The sequence below is a fragment of the Rissa tridactyla genome, chromosome 21, assembly GCF_028500815.1.
Source record: "Rissa tridactyla isolate bRisTri1 chromosome 21, bRisTri1.patW.cur.20221130, whole genome shotgun sequence".
Lineage (NCBI taxonomy): Eukaryota > Metazoa > Chordata > Aves > Charadriiformes > Laridae > Rissa > Rissa tridactyla.
The window spans coordinates 5,568,851-5,586,498 of record NC_071486.1 but is presented as its reverse complement, the minus strand read 5'-3'; the positions used below and the strand labels follow the sequence as shown (position 1 = coordinate 5,586,498).

Sequence of the window (17,648 nt, the reverse complement as noted above, 5' to 3'; positions counted from 1 at the left end):
GATGCTTTCCAGCGTGATGGGATGTTGGGCATCACCAGAGGGTCTTCTGTCTTCCTGGGGGCGGATGCTTTGGAATTTCAACTTTTTATTTTTAGTTGTGTTAGTCAACCCAAATTCTCACTTTAATAGAAAAAAAAACCCCTACAACTGTTATTTAAATAGGACCTTTCTCTCACGCTGCTTTTCTCATTTCATCTTTTGAACAGATTTTTTCAACTGATACGCCTGCAAACCTGTGTCCTGTACTGAGGCAGGCGTTTCCCTGTGCGCGTGTGTGTGTTTGAGGGAGGAAAAAAGGGAAAATGCTCGGTGGGAGCTGCTGGAGGCAGCCGGGCTGTGTCCACACTCAGGTTTTATACCGTGTTACAGACCATATTTTACTGGTCTTTTGGTCTTTAGTGGAGCTGTGTAGCTCTGTCATTCCCTCATAGGTTACTGAAATAATAGAAATCTTTATATAGCTGTTGGAGCACATTTCTTAGCTACAGATGTTTCCTTCCAAGAGATATTTTCCTGTCATACAATCACAGACTGGTTTGAGTTGGAAGGGACTGTTAAACATCATCTCGTCCAACCCCTGTCCTATGCTGAAAACAAAAGCTACTGGAATTTTGTTATACCAATGCATGTGTATACTGGAAATGCCGCTTGGGGATTTCTTTGTAATACTACCTTATCTTTTTTTCTGCCTTTCAGTCCTTTCGCTGCCTGTAGCCGTATGACCGTAGAAGTGTAATGGGGGCACCCACGTACAGATACCACATTGAGCAACCGCTTCGTTGTCTTTCCTTCCACAGCTATTTTCCTGCCCACCTCATTTTTGAGTTCCTGTTAGCAGTGACTCCTTTAGCGACTGCAGCATTTAGTGGTAAAAGAAAAGGAAGAATTTGGACTTAACTAGAGTTTAGTTTCCCAAATGATCATCTCTCTTTTTTTTTTTTTTTTTTTTTTTCAATCCGCAAAGGCCAAAATGATCGCTGAGGCATTTCTGCTGTCTTTGGTGTCCCCCCCAAAAAAAATCAAGAAATGGAAACATCAACATTAAATTAAAAAAAAAATACATTTTTTAAAGTGATTTTTTTTAAAAAAAGCAATGATTTTGGAGATACTCATCTCTTTTAAGGCCCCATTGGGCCGTATTCACTCAGCTGTGTTCGCTGCCCGCTGCGGAGCATCCCTGGTCCTGCCGGATCCAGAGCTGGTCCTGCGCGCCCGCGGTGCCACCACGGGAGAACCGGGAGCCCCGGCCAACCGTTTCCACTTGGGCAGGTTCAGCCTGGTAATAAAACTGAAGTCAGTATTTCTATACTGGTTTTAATGTTTCTGTAATGCGTTATTAATGGAAATGAGCTCCAGGAAGTTATTTATTAGTCTCGCGTCCCTCTTCTGCTCCAGGTTTTATGCAGAAGTTTGTGCCTGTGGGTTTTGGTCTCCCCCAGACCTTCGCTGAACCGTTTCAGTCGTGCTCGCTGTTTGACCCAAGTCAATTTAGTGAAGCTAATGGAGCTACTTCTCTTCAGGTCAGTGATGATTTCGCATCCTTGAGTTCCTTGCTTAATTTGCTAGAGAAAATTTCCACTTCTGAAGTCAGTTTTCTGAGTTTCCCCCCGATCCACAGCGCTGGGACCGTCACGGGGCTGGATGCCAGTGGCTGGACCTGGGGTTTCTCCACTTCTCTGTTCCCATCAGATTGTGTTTACTTTGCTTTGAGGGAAGTTTAGCAGCAGGCTCCACTGTAATCCCTCCTTCCAGCTGGAGCACGTTGTATCCCTGCCTTCGCTTTACCGGGGAAGCAAGCAGCTCTCAGGAAAGAGTTAAGCCCGGCGAGGCTTTGGGCTCCTTTGCTGGGGAGAGGGTTGCTCTTTTGTTTGTTTTGAAGCACTGGCAGGAAAGCGGGGAGGAGAAAATTACCTAAGTGATAGTGAGGTTGCCACGAACTATATAAAACTGTGGAATCAAATCGGAGAAACTCCACCTCGCAGTCTTGAACCATAAGCACAACCCCTGAAGAGAAGCCCACCCCACAACCGAGTCATCTCAAAGGCTTGAACTGAACCCAAGCTGCTCAGAGCTGCCGCGGGACGGGGAACCCACGAGCTGTCCCAGCCACATCCAGTTTCAGTGGGAGCTGCGAGCAGGAATGCTGTTCTTGGGAAGTTTAAAAATAATGAAGTGGAGGCAGCTTTTCTGGATCGCGTTCTGCGTTGCGGAGTTGTCTGGTGAGTATGGACTGCAGCGAATCCCAGGGCTGAGCAGCAGAGCAAGGAGAGGCGAGTGCATGGGGCAGCTTCTTTAGAACTCCTGAAACTGCAGCCCGGGGGGATGCGTTCGACTGAGTGTGGAGTGGAAACTGCCATTTCCCAGTGCAGGGACGTTGTACAGACCAGCACCGGGTCGGGCATCCCGGCCAACACAGGCACAGCGATGCGCTGCCAGCAGAAAATGCTGCTGGGTTGAAACGGAGGGGAATCGAGGTCTAAGAGCTCCCAGGAATATTACAGATAACACGAGGGGATGCAAATGCAGCACGCAAAGCTGTGGAGTGCAGCCACAGTTCAAGTCGTTTCTCAGTCTGCATTGGTGTAAATTAGCCTTACTTTTGTTTTGTGGTAGGAACTAAACATTTTCTGGAAATCAAATGAATCTCCATAAATATTAAAATCTCCTATTCCAGCTCTTCAAATATTCATCATATGAAAAAGTGAATGAGAATGCAGAGATTTTCTCTAGGTAATACTTTTGAAAGGGTTGTATAGGAGGGAAATATTATCAGTTTTGTCCCAAACCCAACAACCATGAAGTAATAAAAAGGGACTAAAAAAAGTGCGGCAGCGCTCTGTGCGCTGCCTAGTGTGCTGGGACAGGAGCCAAGAACCTGCGGTGTTGCCTCAAATGTAATTTTTCCTTACTCACACGAACGTGAGCGACTAGATCCAGGGAAGGAATTTGCTGTATTTTGTTCTTCTGTTTCACGGTGCTCCTTTCATGTTCCCTTTGCTGCCAAGGTGTATTGCCCAGCCCAGCCGTTGTGCCCGACCCCCCCAGTCTACGCTGATTTTACAGGAAGGAAAAAACCCAAAAGCTCCTCAATTAAAATTCAAGTCTCTCTGGTCGGGCTGAAGTGAGCAGCGCGGGAGGGTGTAAGACAAAAGTGTTTACCTGAAACGCGCAACTTGAGTTCCTTGTAGTACAAAGCAAGAGTGATACAAAAGTGATAAAAAGCTTTGCCTTTGTAAAGACAAAGCTACCGGGCGACGGGGGGTTTAATGCTGAAAAATGTCTTTTTTTTTTTTTCTGCGGGCACAGCCAATGCTCCGCGTTTCTGCGGGATATTATGGGTCTTTGCTGGAAGTAGAGATTTATTTCTGTTCAGAGCAGAGAAAAGCTTGTGAGCTCATCCCTGGGGCTCCGCGTGTTCTTCACCTCTTTGGGGAGTCGAGTGGATTAAGCGAAGGTTTCAGCTGTGCAATTCCCGATGGAAATCCCAGTTCAGGGAGTCTGTGCTCAGGTTGGCTCCTGGAGGCGCTGCCGAGGGTGGGACGACCGGCCTCCGCGCCCCCAGGGCAGCTTCAGCTAAAACTACGCGTTTTACAGGGGAAAACCCCGGTCCCACGCGGGGCCAGGTGCCACTTTGCAAGTGCCACGTGTGGCCGCGGCGTGGGGGGGACAGTGGCCGGGTACCGAATAGCTGCGGTCGGACCCCAGAGCAACGGGCGGCTCTGTCCGGCCTCGCGGGGGGCGGACGGCACGTGAAACGCTCCGTTCTGGGCTTTGCCGCATCCTTTGGGGAACCGCTGAGTTCCCATGAGCGAGGGAGAGGTTTGCGCCCGTCCCTGGTCCGCGGAGCGGGTGATGCTGTGGGGCCGCTCGGGAACCCTCTGCAAACGGCCCGCGGTGCCAAAATCGGGTATTGATAAACCACGTGGAGAGCCGGCCCGTGCTTGTCTCAAAGCTTACATGGAAAAGAGAGTATATATTCTATTTGTACCTAATGTAAGCACTTTCCTTTTTTTAATCTTTTATCTTTTTTTTTATTATTTTTTTTATTAATCTCTGCCGAACTTGATTTTTCTTTTTTAAAAAAATCTTTTCTGGTCATTTTAAAGCACTCTCTCTTTCCATCGTTCCTTTTGCAAGATGTAGAAAAGCTCTAAAAATCGGGGAAGGAAAAAGGAGCTTTTCGAACTCTCAGCCGCTTGATTTTAACGCCCTTTCGAGGGCTGCACGTCGCAACAGCGCAGGGCAGGAGCGACCTCAGTGCCGGGGGGTGCGGGGCTCCCAGCAGCCCCCAGCCCAGGCCGCCCCTTGGTGCCGGGGCTGGACGCAGGGGGGTCCCCGCAGCCCCCGGCCCTGGGCGCCCTGCGTGACCGCGGCCCCACACCCATATCCTGCCTGGGAGGAGGAAAAGGGGGAGGGAAGGGATTTTTTTTTTTTTATCAGATATTTCCAGAGGGAAGAGGGCTCCACCCGCTTGAATTCCTGCCACATGGCTGAGCGTAGGGAAGCTGGGAAGGCTGAGTAATGCCGGCTGGAGCCCTCGCAGCAGCTCCGGCTCCGTGTCCCGCGGCTCCTCGCCTTCCTCTCCTGCGGCCGCTGGAACCCGCGGTACCGCTCACCGGTGGCGCTTTGCTGGAGTTCGGCCCGGCAGCTTCTAGAGCATGAGCTGAACTTGGAAAAAATTTATGTTAAACACAGAAAAGTTCGCAAAACTCTCCTGGCACAGGGTTCCTGGGTGAGAGCATTGAGGTGGGCACCCAGTTAGCAAAAGGTTCTCCAAGGTTGGGTTACTGTCTGCACCTTCCACCCTGCAGGGACGGAGGCGCAGGGCAGAAACCCCCGTGTTTAATGCGCCGCGGGTGCGGGGTAGGGCACAAATTACGGAAAGTTTTCTCCTGTTTGCTGAGCCTTTGCCACTGCAGAGTTTTGCCATCTGTGGTCCTGGTCTGGGGCTCGGGGGTGAGTGTTAGACCAAGTCAAGGACTTCAACATTTGCATTGTTGCTTGTTTTAATTTCATTTGAACTGAGATGCTTCCTAAGCCCCATTAGGAAAATATCTTCAAAAATCACAGGCATTTACTTTGTAAAAGCTAGAGAGGTGAATACAACAGGTACCGCGAAGTACAGTTTTCTTTCACATATCTACATGCTTTTCCTCCTACATGTGCTTAGCGCTACCAGGTGAAGATTTCTCCGAGGTTAATAAATGGCTTGGTTTAAACTCTCAAACCTTTAATACTAACAAATTGACAAAGTTCAGCAAAGCTAGTAAAAATGTATGGTGCAATAAATGACTCACTTTAGCTGAGCACCATGTGGATTATCCAGCTCACATCTGGATCATTATTTATCTCATGAGTCCTAAGCTTTCAAAAAACTTAGCCATGTTTTCAATAAAAGTGCCTGCACACGCTACAATAAAGGGAAGAAAAAGTGAAATACTATGTGACAAGTCTTCTTGTGAATTACACTGAGCAATAATCCAGGCTTCAATTTATGACATTCAGTGGTGAAAAGACTTTGATTAGAAATACCTCTGGTGCTTTACAAACATCTGGAATAGTTCAGAGGTGCTTGGGTGGCTGTGGCACTTGGGGAGGTCAAGTCCAGGCGCTGCATTGTTCTAGCGATGTAAAGTTTCCTGCTCGTGTCCATGCAAACACAAAGCCGTACGCAAAGCCTGGATTTAACTTTGTGCTACTCATTTTTCTGGGCACGCAGTCCTGCCTCCTGCTTCTGATTTGTTAAAATTCATCAGAAAAAAACTTGGTGATTTAACCGGCTGGAACTGAATTGTCTTGGAGAGAAGAAACTTCTCCCTTCAATAAAAGCGGTGCCAGAACCTAAATCCCAGCTCCAGACACCTGCACTGAGCCCTTGCAGGGCCCCCGCCTCCCCCACTGCTCCCGCACCCAGAGCAGCTGCGGGATGGATGGGATGGGATGGATGGGATAGGGATAGATGGGATGGATGGGATGGGTTGGGATGGGATGGGTTGGGATGGGATGGAGATGGATGGGGTGGGTTGGATGGGGTGGATAGGATGGGTTGGGATGGGATGGGTTGGATGGGATGGATAGGATGGGTTGGGATGGGATGGATAGGATGGGTTGGGATGGGATGGGATGGGTTGGATGGGATGGATAGGATGGGTTGGGATGGGATGGATAGGATGGGTTGGGATGGGATGGGATGGGTTGGGATGGGACGGATGGGATGGGTTGGGCCGCTGCCCTGACACCAGCGCCGGGCGGCTGATCAGGACCTGTCGGTGCTGCTCCATCTCAAAGGGTTGTTTAGAAAGATGAAGTAACTCTTCTTGGAGCTCAGGTTCCCCTGGGCAGAAATACAAATGAAACAACGTATTTTGAATGATTTTGTCTTTAGTGTCTGGATAAGAATCTTAAACAGCAACAGCCCTGGAGTAGAGACTGAAGCTGTTTGTTAAAAGTGGAAATAGATCTTAAGAATAGGAAAAAAATGGGAAAAAATGCATTTTCACTGACTCATGTAGTTCATTTCAGAAGGAAAAGCTGGAAGTGTCATCTTCGTAACGTATCAGGAAGCAATATATAAACTTTAAGTTAGAACAGCAAACCGTTCTCCAAACATTCTGTTTTACCTCCAAAGATGTTTTTGCTCATGAGTCAGAGCTGATCCCAGGCCAATGGGAATGTTTCTATTTACTTTGAGATTGTGCCTGCAACTGCAAATCCAACTTATTTTTCCTGAGGCGCACGAGTGATCTCTTCCAAGGCCTCAGTCTTTCCTCCCAGGATTATAAACCCAAACTACGATGAAACGCAGCTTTGTGCAGAGCGTTGCGCGTCCCTGGCTGAGCCCGAGGATAGGGCGGGAGGAGGGCAGGCACCAGCCCCCTCCTCCCGCAGGAGCCCCGGAGCCTCCGCAAGGGCTGCACCAAAGCCTGGGACCTGCCCAGCCGAAATGTTCGGGCTCTGAGCTTCTCCCACGCGAGCTCCGAGGCAGCCTGCCATTGTGGGGCAAGAAGAAAGTAAATTTGTGAAAGCAGCTAAACTCCTCCCTGCCCTGCCCGCAGGGACCCTCGGGGACAGGCAGGGCTGGGGTGGGGGGACAGCAGCCCTTGACACCTCCTCTGCCCCCAGGCAACGCGTCTGGGAGCCCAACGGACACCCCCGTGGTCACGGCCATGGCCACGGAGGGCGGCAGAAGCGCAGCAGCCACCGGAGCCACCGCAGCCGCCAGCAGTGCCAAGCCAACGCCAGAGATAACCGGTAATCGCCCCCCTCGCCCCCCCTGTGATTCCCAGTAGTATTGGCATTAATCATCAGATTTATTATGTGCACAGGCTTGCACAGTTGGTGCATGGGTTGTGCTCTCAAAGAAGACCCTGAGTATGGTCAAAAGCTTTAATTCTGCCCAGAAAATCCCACCTGGGGCAGCTTAACACTGCCGGCTTCAGGACAGGCCCCTGAGACCCATCCTTTTCCAAACACCCAAGAGATGATGGGACAAAATGCTCGCTGATCTTTTATCTCAACATATACCCATTCCTCGCTCAGCACACGGCACCCGTAAGAGGTCTGCCAGCCTTTCTGAGCTCTGAAGGGCTGTGAAGCAGGGAGCCTCGCACAGATGTACGCTGCCCTTCTTTTCTGCTGTTTGAGATCGGTACAGCGCTTTGGAGGCTCTGGGTCCAGGGGGAGACGAGGGCGATGCGGGGGAGGTCGGGCAATGGCATCCTTGCTGTGGTGCCGCGTATGCCCAGGAAATTAGCCCATTGTAAACAGATTATGAAGCGCATGTAACAATTAGGCAAGTGAAGCAAGTCTAATGCGCGTTTCTTATACAGCCAGTAACACGTTCTGGTACTGCTGGCTATGACAAATCAATATTGTACTTCAGTCAGCGCAATGCCACGCATTGATTTTAGAGGACTTAAGCTTTCTCACGTATCCTTTTCACTACATTTCTTCCAAACCGAAGCTGCGACCGGGTCCCTGGCAGCCAGCGCCAGCTCCCCGGGGCTGGGCCGTGAGCAGCCGAGCCCCCAGCCCAGCCGAGCCCCCACGCAGCCGCTGGGCACCTCCTCGGAGCCAAACCACACCAGCTGGGGGGTCCCCGCAACCGGGAGCCCCGCGACGCGACCCAGCACGGTGGCAGAAACCCCAGGGCCCACGTCGGCTCTGATGAGCTCCTCTGCCACCTCGGAGCATCCTGGCATCTCGGCTGCCACCACGCCGCCGCACACAGGCAGGGACAGCCCGAAGGTGAGGATGCGGCTGGGCACCACGGGCTGTGGGACCGCCAGGAGGCTGGACTTGTCTCATGGATTTTTTTTCATGCATTTTTTTTTTCCCTTCCAGCTCATCACGTGCCACAATGTCAAAGAAGTGAGCGACACTGGAGCCATCTGCTTGCAGCTCAACGAGTCCAACACTTGCGTGAGTTGTTGCCTGGGGTGGCCGCGCATCTTCTGATGGGGGGGGACATGCAGGAGGAGGGGGCTGCAAGCAAACAGCCGAGGGCAGGTTCCTGCAGCACCCTCAGGCTCGCAGCGATGGGGACACCCACCGTACCTGGGGGGTCAGTTTGGGGTGAGAGTGCACACCGTTATCCCTGGGGCAGAGCATCTGAGCTGTGCCAAACTGACGGAGGTGGGGATGATCACGGCAGTCCCAGGAGGATCCCGAAGGGATGATCACGGCAGTCCCAGGAGGATCCCAAAGGGATGATCACAGCAGCCCCAGGGGAAATGCATCCTCCTGGTTGCATAAAACCTGCCTTTTCATGATTAAGCTCTGGGGTCAGATTAGCTTCTAAAGGATCTCCCACCACGTTTAACAGGAAATTGCCTTTGTTCTTCTTCTTCCTCTTCCCTGTTGGGAAGGCGAGCGCCTTTTTTAGTCTTGCCAACTGCCCTAGCAAAGAAATCACTGCATGTGAGTGAGCACGGGCCGATCAGTGTCCCCATCTGCACCAACTCCTGCGGGAATCCCAGGCTCGCCCTTGGCCTTGTGCACCAACAATGCAGCAGTAATTAAAAGCAGGAGAGGTTGCAGCTGAGACACTATTGTGGGTGGGAGGAAAGAAACCTTTCACTCGGGAGCTACAACCTGCAACAGAGGCCAGAGGTGTTGGACCTGGTGGGAGAGCTGGTCTGGCAATGCTCTGGATATAAGGGCATATATACATACATACATATATATATATGTATGAGACAATGATTAATTTTACTTCTGCTGGTCAGCCATACTGCCACCACTTAGGATGAGTGAATTCTTACTTGGCTTCTCTTTGCAAATTGGCGATTCAATGGCGTTTAGACTCGCTCCTGTTTACAGGGACCGCGCTTGAGCAAGAATTCACATGGGAACTCCTCCGGGAGCGGGTGATCCCGATCACAGATGCCATCTAGTGGGCATCGGCCCCTCCTGGCCACAGGGCTTATGCGCACCGTGCTCACATTGCGTACCCGCACACAGACGAACGGGTGCATATATAACATACAGAGCATCCTACGGAGCCGTATCGAATTGCAGAGACTCTTAACCCTCCCTCCATGTGAAACCAGCCAAACGGCCCCGCTTCCAGCCGTGTTTTTCTGGGAGCTCTGGCCCCGCAGCAGACCTCCTCCCTGCCTCCACCTCAACTAATCATCCAGTGGGAAAAACCAGCTCTGGCTCCGCAGCCGCTGGACCTGGGAACCAGATAAGAGTGTCTGCGAGGAGAGCAGATAGGAGGGACCGTGCCGTGTCTCGCTTTCCTGCTGGCCTTTCCCAAAGCAAGTGAGCAATACGCTGGCGCCGCGCGGTGCTAATTGCAAAGGGAAATTCTGACACTCCGATGAGTTCTTTCCACAGCAGAGAAAGGAAAATACACACTTGGGTCTCTTGTTCCATCTTGGCCTTTCTCGCCCCAAGCCAAGCTCTATAGAAACAGCTGAAAATGATTTGTTTGTTGTTCTCCCATGGATAAGTTTCTGCATTTTTGGATGCTAAGAGGATGTGGCGATCCGAGCACAATAGTGAGGCAATTTTATGGCAAGGAGAGGACGGCACTGAGCTGCCTGGCTCCGCACAAGGCTGCGAGACCAGAGGGCTTTCTCCTCTTTGGTGGATGCCTCCAGGGCGCGAGCGGAGGGCAGGGGCAGGAGACGGGACTGGGCTGGAGCCCGTCTCTGTCCCCAGGGGGTGGGCACAGCTCGGATGATGTCCCCAGCTGGGAGGATGTTCGGGAAGCTGATAACGTCTTTCAGCAACTGTGGGCTCTGTCTCCAAGCCTGACCGTGGCTGAAAATAGACCCAAGGAGAAAGCCTATCCTGTCCGACAGAGAAACTGGCCCGCAGAAGGGAAAGGCAGCAGCTCCTCACTCCTCTTCCTCTTCCACCCAAGAGTCGCTTCAGCTCTAAAATGTGAGAAATTTGTGGTTTTTTGCCTAGCCTTTGATCAGCAACCTAGCAAAAACATTGAAGACATTTCCTAAACAGGAAGGCTCAATGCTTCTTTGTTATTTCCCTCCTTTCCCAGTCCCTGCCTGGGACTCTGAAACAATAGGGCTGTTCAGGCGCCTGTTTCAGTCCAAAAATCGGAGAGACTTGCCATACAATCCAGATCCTAAATTTAGCTTCGTTTAAATGCCATTTGCGAGAGTTGCTAAGGATATCTTCATTTAATTTAATCTCATTAAGTTAAGACACAAGAAAGAAGCATCTCCATTTTCTAGGTGTTGGCACTGGGGCCCAAAGCAGTGGTGACGTGGGAGACGAAGGGCTGACACCCAGCCCAGCGCCGATCCTCACTTGTTGCTTCTGCTCAGCTTTGCACAGCGGAGACAAGCCACCAAAACACAAGGGGCGAACGTGCAACACTACGAGCAGTATCGCCAGTCGCAGAGCTAAGTCGGTTTGGTTGGCTCAGGGGCTGTTTCTTTGACAATTTTGCAGAAACATTTTTTAGAGATGAAGGGGTCGGACTTATGGAGCGCGATCTGCGAAGGGAGCGCCCACCGCCTTCCCTCCCCCTGCCAGATCAAGCTGGCTAAATCCGAGGTGGACCGCGACTGCATGCTCCTCATCCTCGTCGGCGAGAGAGGTCAGTTCAGCCAATTCCTTGGGCTGTCGTTGATCCCGCTGGAGAAGGACCTCCATGTGGGCAATGGGAGAGGGAGCTGCTTGTGGGGAGAGGCTGGGGGACACAAATCCTCAGTTACAGCCTGGGAGGAGACCTCCCTGCAACCACTGCTCCTTCTTCTGGGGTCTTGCTAGATCTGCGGAGCCGTGGTGTTGCCTCCAGAGCAGTGAAGGGCCTCACGGCTCCTCTGTGTCCAGCAATGGCCAGGTCCTTCAGAGCCGGCATGAGCCGCAGCGTGACCCTCTATGTAACGTGCCTCTCCTCTTTTAAACCCTACAGATCCTGCCACAGACATGCTCCAGGAGTCTCACTGGGAAAAGGTAATTCCTTAAGCAAATTCAGCTGCAAAAAAAATGGGTGGCCTGAGTGGCTGGAGAAAGGGGATTTTTAGATGGTCAGCTGAGGCTGGGGCAGGCGGCTGAGACCTGAACCGGCCTCCACCTCGGAGATGTTTTTTGAGCGTTGGCACATGGGATGGTTGGAGCCAACCACCAGACGTGCGGCGGTGCACCCTCAGAGAACTAATACAACCACCGAAGGCAGAAACGCTTGAAATAATAGTTGTGTTAAAATTCGGTAGTATTATCTTTAGGAGGCCTAGATCCCAACAATAACTCCTAGGATGTAACTGGCACTCTGCCGCTTTGAAGCCACGCTGGCATTAATTAATTCCTCCTCCCAGCGCTCCAGTCAGGCTGCCATGGCCTTGCGGAGCTGAGCGCCGAGTGCCCGTATAAATGGCAGCGGCAGCACACGGAGATGTTTCAGCCCTGCAGATGCAAACTCTAAATCTCAGGCCCTGGGCGCTTCTCTCTGGTCCGAGAGAGAAAATATCCTCGTGCCCCAGAAGACGTGCGGAGGGAGATGAGGCGGTGAGGATGGGAGAGCTCACGGAGCAAGCGCAAAGCTCTGGGGTTGGGTAGCAAAGCCCGGCTTTGTTTACGCGGAGTTTAACGCGGAGGTGAAGAGCAGCATTGTTTTAAGCCCGGTGCCTGTTCAGCAGATGCACATGTTTCCTGTTTGTCAGACTCCCGGCTCTCTTTGGTGTTTTTTTTTTTTCCCAGTTTGGAATAAAATCCCTTAAACGGGGGAGCGTGAGGAACCATCAGGACTTTTCTCAGAAGACCCTGATCGCCTTGGTCACATCTGGCCTGCTGCTGGCGTTCCTGGGCTTGGCTGGCTATTTCCTGATGAAGCGGCGGAGCTGGAGCCCCGCGGGAGAGAGACTGGTCAGTGCTTATCAATGGCAGAGCCCCCGGGGGGGCCCGGGAGGGAGAGGAGGGGGCTGCTCCGCCGTACCCTCGGCCGCTCCGTGTGTCCCCAGCCCCACGGGACGTTGTGACGCGGGGCTGGGCCAGCCTGGGCAAGGCGAAGGGCAGGAGCGGGGAGGCCGGACCCTACAGGGTGCAGGGAAACCTCCCTCGGCTTCTAAAATTAACTGATGGCTCCTGCGGGAAAAAACACCCCTTTCTTGCTCCTACTTCTGGGTCTAACACTTATTTTTGCTCAGCAGTAAGAACTCATCCAGCAAGACCCCTCCAGAGACACCGAAACCTTATGAATTTGTCATTAAAAGTGTCACACTTTAACTCCCCATTTGATGCGTTTTGAGTTATATTTCTGTCTTGTACCGACGCTGTAATAAAGGCTCTATCTCCCCTCACTTAACAAGCGATGGTAATAAAATACCTCAAGAAAGAAAGAGAAAGAAATTTCCTATTTCCGTTTTCCCCTTTCCAGGCAGGAGACCGCTGAGGACTCTTCCCTACCAGTGAGTTTCGGGGACGTGAGCCCTCTGTAAAGTGAGGACGGGCCGTGCTTTTTGTGCTCGTGGGCAGGTGAACGGTTGTGTCCTGGGAAGCCATGAGGTTACTTCATTGCCGGAAGGGATGCTCTCCAAACATGCAGATGGGAAGTCGGAGGCAGGGACTGCCCCCGGGTACCATCCCCGGGCTGCTGGCGAGGGACAGGCAATGTCACTGCGTGGCGAGGAGCTGCCCGTGTAAATGATGGCTGTGTCAATCCAGTGTCCAGGGGCGATGTGTCCAGCACACCCACCTCACTGCCACAGACGAGGGTGTCACGACGGGGCGGGCGGGAAGCCCAGCAGCCTGCCGTGGGTGCTGGATGCCGCTGAGCAAACAGAGCGCGGCTATCTGCTACCAGCTGGCAGTGGCCACCCGCAGCCCAGGACCACCAGCGCCCATTGCATTGCTGTCAGACCTGCCACGGTCCGACTCCTGGGGAGTCATCGTGGTGGGGACAGAGGTGGCTCTGGATCCTCCATAGGCATCTGCTCCTTACAGCAATATCCCCACAACGTGTCTTTGCATTTACAGCCCCACACACCTCTCCGGGCTGATGTTGCTGGAGCGCAGGCCTGCGCCTCTGCTAGCACCTTGATGCGAGCTGGGTATCTATTTATAGGCCAAAAGAAAGAAGGCCGGGGAAAGAAAGAGGGAATTTCCATAGCTTTCATTCTTTTGGTGAATGGGTGTTTTTTTTACTTGGCCAAAGTGGAAAGCGGAGGTGGTCTGCCACGGCGTAGCTTTGCAAACCCGAGGCAGGGTCAGCTCCAAAACCTGGTCATGAGAAAACAACAAAACCTGATGGCTTCTCTTTTCAGGTCCAGGAGAAAAAAAACCAAACCTGCGGTTCCTGGCTGGTTTTCTTGCTTCGTCTTGCCACGGCGTGGTTCAGGCCCTCTGTTCCCCTTCCCATGCCTGCGGTTGTTTGTAGCTCCTGTCCAGGAAGCGCCGGCCGCCGGCCAAGCCGCTGCCTGCCATCAAAGCCCATTGCCGTCAGCCCTTTCCTTTCCCTAACTCTGCCTTTGTTATTTATGTACCTGTTTAGGCTGAAGACCCGTATTACGCGGAAAACGGTAGCCAGGCAAACACGATGTTGATGATGCCCCCCCAAGAGCAACCTGAGCTGCAGGAGAAGCCAAACCTCAACGGTGGGACTCAGGAGAACGGGACTGGCCAAGCCTCCTCCAAAAACGGCCACTCGGGCAGGCAGCACAGCCCCGCCGACACCCAGATGTGAAGCGGCCGGAGAAACGCAGCCTTAGCGCGAACTGAGAGGGGACAAGGGAGGGCGAGAGTTTTCCGTGGACAGTAAGGGAATTACCTTTTTTTTTTTTTTTCTAGTATAATTTCTGTGAAGGACTTCAAAATCAGCCGAAAGCACATCAAGCTGCCAAAGACCTGCTTCTCTGCCTCCTCCTGTTGACCACACAAGAAACCTTTCCGCAGCTGTTCTCTGCTTTTGTTGTTAGAAGAACATAATGAGAAACACAAGTGCCCTTAGCCCCGAACAGCTTTTCAGCAGAGGCAGAGTGAAGCTGCAGACGCCTCGAGCCAGACCCCACGAAGTTTTGGTGGCGGCGTGTTAGGCTGATTAAAATAGTTAAATTGGGATTTCAGTGACAAAAAACCTCTCAGGTTTCAGATAATTTTGGATAGAGTTGGGTTTTTTTATCTCATCTTTGTGTTTAAGTGCAGGATTTCTTCCTCTTTTAAGAACACCAGGCATGTAATCCCCCTTCTTGCGCTTTACGTCTTCTTTAGTATTTCCTACTCCAGCAGAATTTGCTGAAGCTCTGTGTAAAAACTTTCCACGTGGAATTGAAGGCTGAAATGTGAATAGACCTCGAGCTTTTTTTCTTTGTTAACCCCACCAGTACGCAGGTAGTTGTTTTAGGGTAAAAATCTTCCCCAGTCTCATGCCAGGGACTGGAGGGGGGTGTTTGACAGGGCAGAGCCAGTAATCGATCCCTCCAGCGATGGAGAACCTTCGCTACGGCTGTAGGCGGCTCCGCAGTCCATCGCCCTCCCTCCGACATGGGGGGCAGTGCCCCGGGTAGGACCTTGGGAATAACAGCTGCCAAAGGGCTCCCGGTGGGGCAAGACAGAAACCTGGCTCCGTGATGGGTGGTTCTCCTCTGCATCAGCAGTGGCTACAGGAACAAAAAGAAGTATTTTTCGCATCGGTAAGTGAAGGCCAATGCCAAAATCCCAACAGCCGGAGAAGGTCCCCCCAGCCCTGATCCTGCTCCCGAGGCAGGCGGTGCTGCCGCGTTGCTGGGGCCGAGCCACCTGCAGCTCGGTGGGTCCAAAATAAGGACAAAAATGGCCCTTGAAGCTGATCTACCCTCTCAGTAGTGAGTTTATGGCAACCTTTTCTCAGTGCTGAACACCTGAGGGGAAGGCTTTTTTTTGGTACAGTGCTTAAAGGAACGACAGCGACATCCATCATTATCTGGATGTCGTGGTGTTTGCGTGGGTGCGAGAGTCATTTAAACACGGTTTAAAATATTTCCGGTTTTGTTTCTTTTCTTTCGGTGTGAATTGCTTCTCCCAGATCGCATTGTAAATAATCCCGGTTGAACCAAAAAAAAAGAAAAAAAAGGATTATTAAAAATCAACTTCTCCGTTGTGTCCTTGGAACAGCAGCGTGTTTATCCCGGCGGGACGCGTGGCTCTGGCCGCGGTGAGAGGCCAACGCCTCGCGGAGAGGTTGTTTCCCAGCAGAAACGCGGTGACTAAGGGCTGGGGCTGGTTCCGCGCGTGTTTTCCATGTCTTTCAACAGGCGCATTTGCAGGACGAGTGACGCACAGCTCACTGCTAAACCTCCTCTCTTTGATTTGCTGGTGCTTTAAGATGCCCAGCTAATTCCTGGGTAAATAAATGAGACTCTCATGGAGTGATCTGCAGGGCTGGGGGCTGACCTGACGTCAGGGATGGGGGGGGGTGTGTATGTATGCATGAAGATGAAGATGATGAAGATGAAGGGTTCCTCACTGTGTGCGCTGTGCACTAACCAGCAACGGGCAGGGCGATGAATTTGCAGGGCGATGCACGGGAGTCCTTTAATTCTTGGGGAGATGCTGGAGCTCCACGGGAAGCAGGAGGTTTGGGGCTGGGTATTTTTACCCACCCGGCCCCCTCCCCTCTGGGCTGCCCGACCCGTCCTTGTGCATGGGCTCACGGACAGAGACGCACCGGGTACGTCTTGGGGGGTACCGAATATGGCTAGAGGCCAGTTTTCTTGTAGTGCGGGGTAATTTGACCTCCACCGCCTGGCTGCAAGGGGAACGGATGCAGGAAAATTAAATTACTTTCTCTCCCGAGAGCCCCGGCTGCCGTGGGGCGTGGGGGACGCTCTCCCGGAGGCTGGATGTGCACTGTGGGGTGGGACAGGGGGCTGGGGTTGCCTTTTTTTTTTTTTTAATTATTATTATTATTTGGCAATTGTTTATCTAATCAGCAATACTCGCTCTATCAAAAGTAGGCGATCTAATCAAACGTCAGGTGCATTTTTCACAGCTCAGGATACGTCCTACAGCCAAGCCGAGACAATAAAGTTACAGTCAATTGCTTTGGCAAAACAAAAGCTTTCTCTAAAACACCCCGATGGAGGGAAAGGCGGGGAGCAGCGGGGGCCAAGAGGAAGAGGCTGCGCTTCCAGCTCAGGAAGTTTTTTCCCTGTGTGTAAACACCGGCAGGCTCAGCTCTGGCCTTGCCGAAAAGGTTGTTGTTGTTATTCCTTCCTTATCAAACCCCTTGCATTCCTTCCTCGCCGGCCCCACCGTCTGCCTCCTCCTCTCGCCAGCCCCCGCTGCCGCTCGCAGCTGCTTTTGGGCCACTTCGGGGGGCTTTCGGGGAGCTAAATCCATCCCAGCTTCCACCAGCCACCTGCTTCCCATAAACGCGGCTCAAGGCTGAAGCAAGTGCTCTTGGCTGGCCCGTGCTCCCACCTCCGGCTCCTGCACACAGCGCGTATACGGTGTGTTTGGCTTCTGCCGGCGCAAAATGCCCTGATGAAAATAACTGGCATGAACGCATCCTCTGGGGAAGAATGGTGGCAAATAAATATACAAGGTATATAAATATATTTAAATAGAAATAAATATAAATATAAATATAAATATAAATATAAATATAAATATAAATATAAATATAAATATAAATATATAAATATAAATATAAATGTGACCCAGCCATTACATGACACGTCCATGTCCCAGCCTGGAACAGAAGCAGGAGCTCCGACACCCGTCCAGGCAGCCCTGGATCCTTCTGCAAGTTGAAATCAAGGACTTTCTCGGAAATGAAGGAACGCTTTTCCTATCTGAACTGCCAGAAAATGCTACTGTCAGTTGAGGGTGGCTTGCTCTGTGCGTTGCTGAAACCAGTCAGATTTAGCTGAGCAAACAAGTTTTAATTAAGCCTCATTAACTATGTCCCTTCCCTTCCCTTTCATAACAAAACCAGCAGAACCCTCCCAGGTGAGAAAACTCCTGCCCTGCGCTATCACAGCAAAGCAACGCGTCCCAGGTCAGAGAAAAAATAGCTCCTTTCTCTGTTCACCGGTTGTTAATGTCTTTTTCATCGATTTAGCGCTGGGAAGAGCTGCCCCAATTCCCGAAGGTCCCTCAGCAGCAGGACCAGTCCTGCACTAGCAGCAAGACGCCCAACTCCTACTTGTGGCCCTTCCAAGATACCGGCGTTTTGCCTTGGAGGCCCCCAGAGACAG

At 51.8% G+C, this 17,648-nt stretch overlaps 1 protein-coding gene across 3 annotated transcripts; it reads left to right on the top strand.

Annotated features, from left to right (window-relative positions):
* Positions 1 to 1,714: 1,714 nt before the first annotated feature.
* CD34 (CD34 molecule) lies at positions 1,715 to 15,532 on the top strand. Of its 3 annotated transcripts, none has more exons than XM_054181567.1 (8): positions 1,715 to 2,219; positions 7,123 to 7,251; positions 7,964 to 8,247; positions 8,344 to 8,421; positions 10,924 to 11,071; positions 11,390 to 11,430; positions 12,175 to 12,339; positions 12,621 to 13,955. In XM_054181567.1, exons 1-8 carry the CDS (start codon positions 2,141 to 2,143, stop codon positions 12,624 to 12,626), a joined length of 930 nt encoding a protein of 309 aa, XP_054037542.1. In that variant the 5' UTR covers positions 1,715 to 2,140; the 3' UTR covers positions 12,627 to 13,955. The 3 variants fall into 3 exon arrangements, with proteins under 3 accessions (XP_054037542.1, XP_054037543.1, XP_054037540.1); XM_054181568.1 differs by having other exon boundaries at positions 1,717 to 2,219; positions 12,624 to 13,955; XM_054181565.1 differs by lacking the exon at positions 12,621 to 13,955 and adding an exon at positions 13,964 to 15,532 and having other exon boundaries at positions 1,767 to 2,219.
* Positions 15,533 to 17,648: the final 2,116 nt, after the last annotated feature.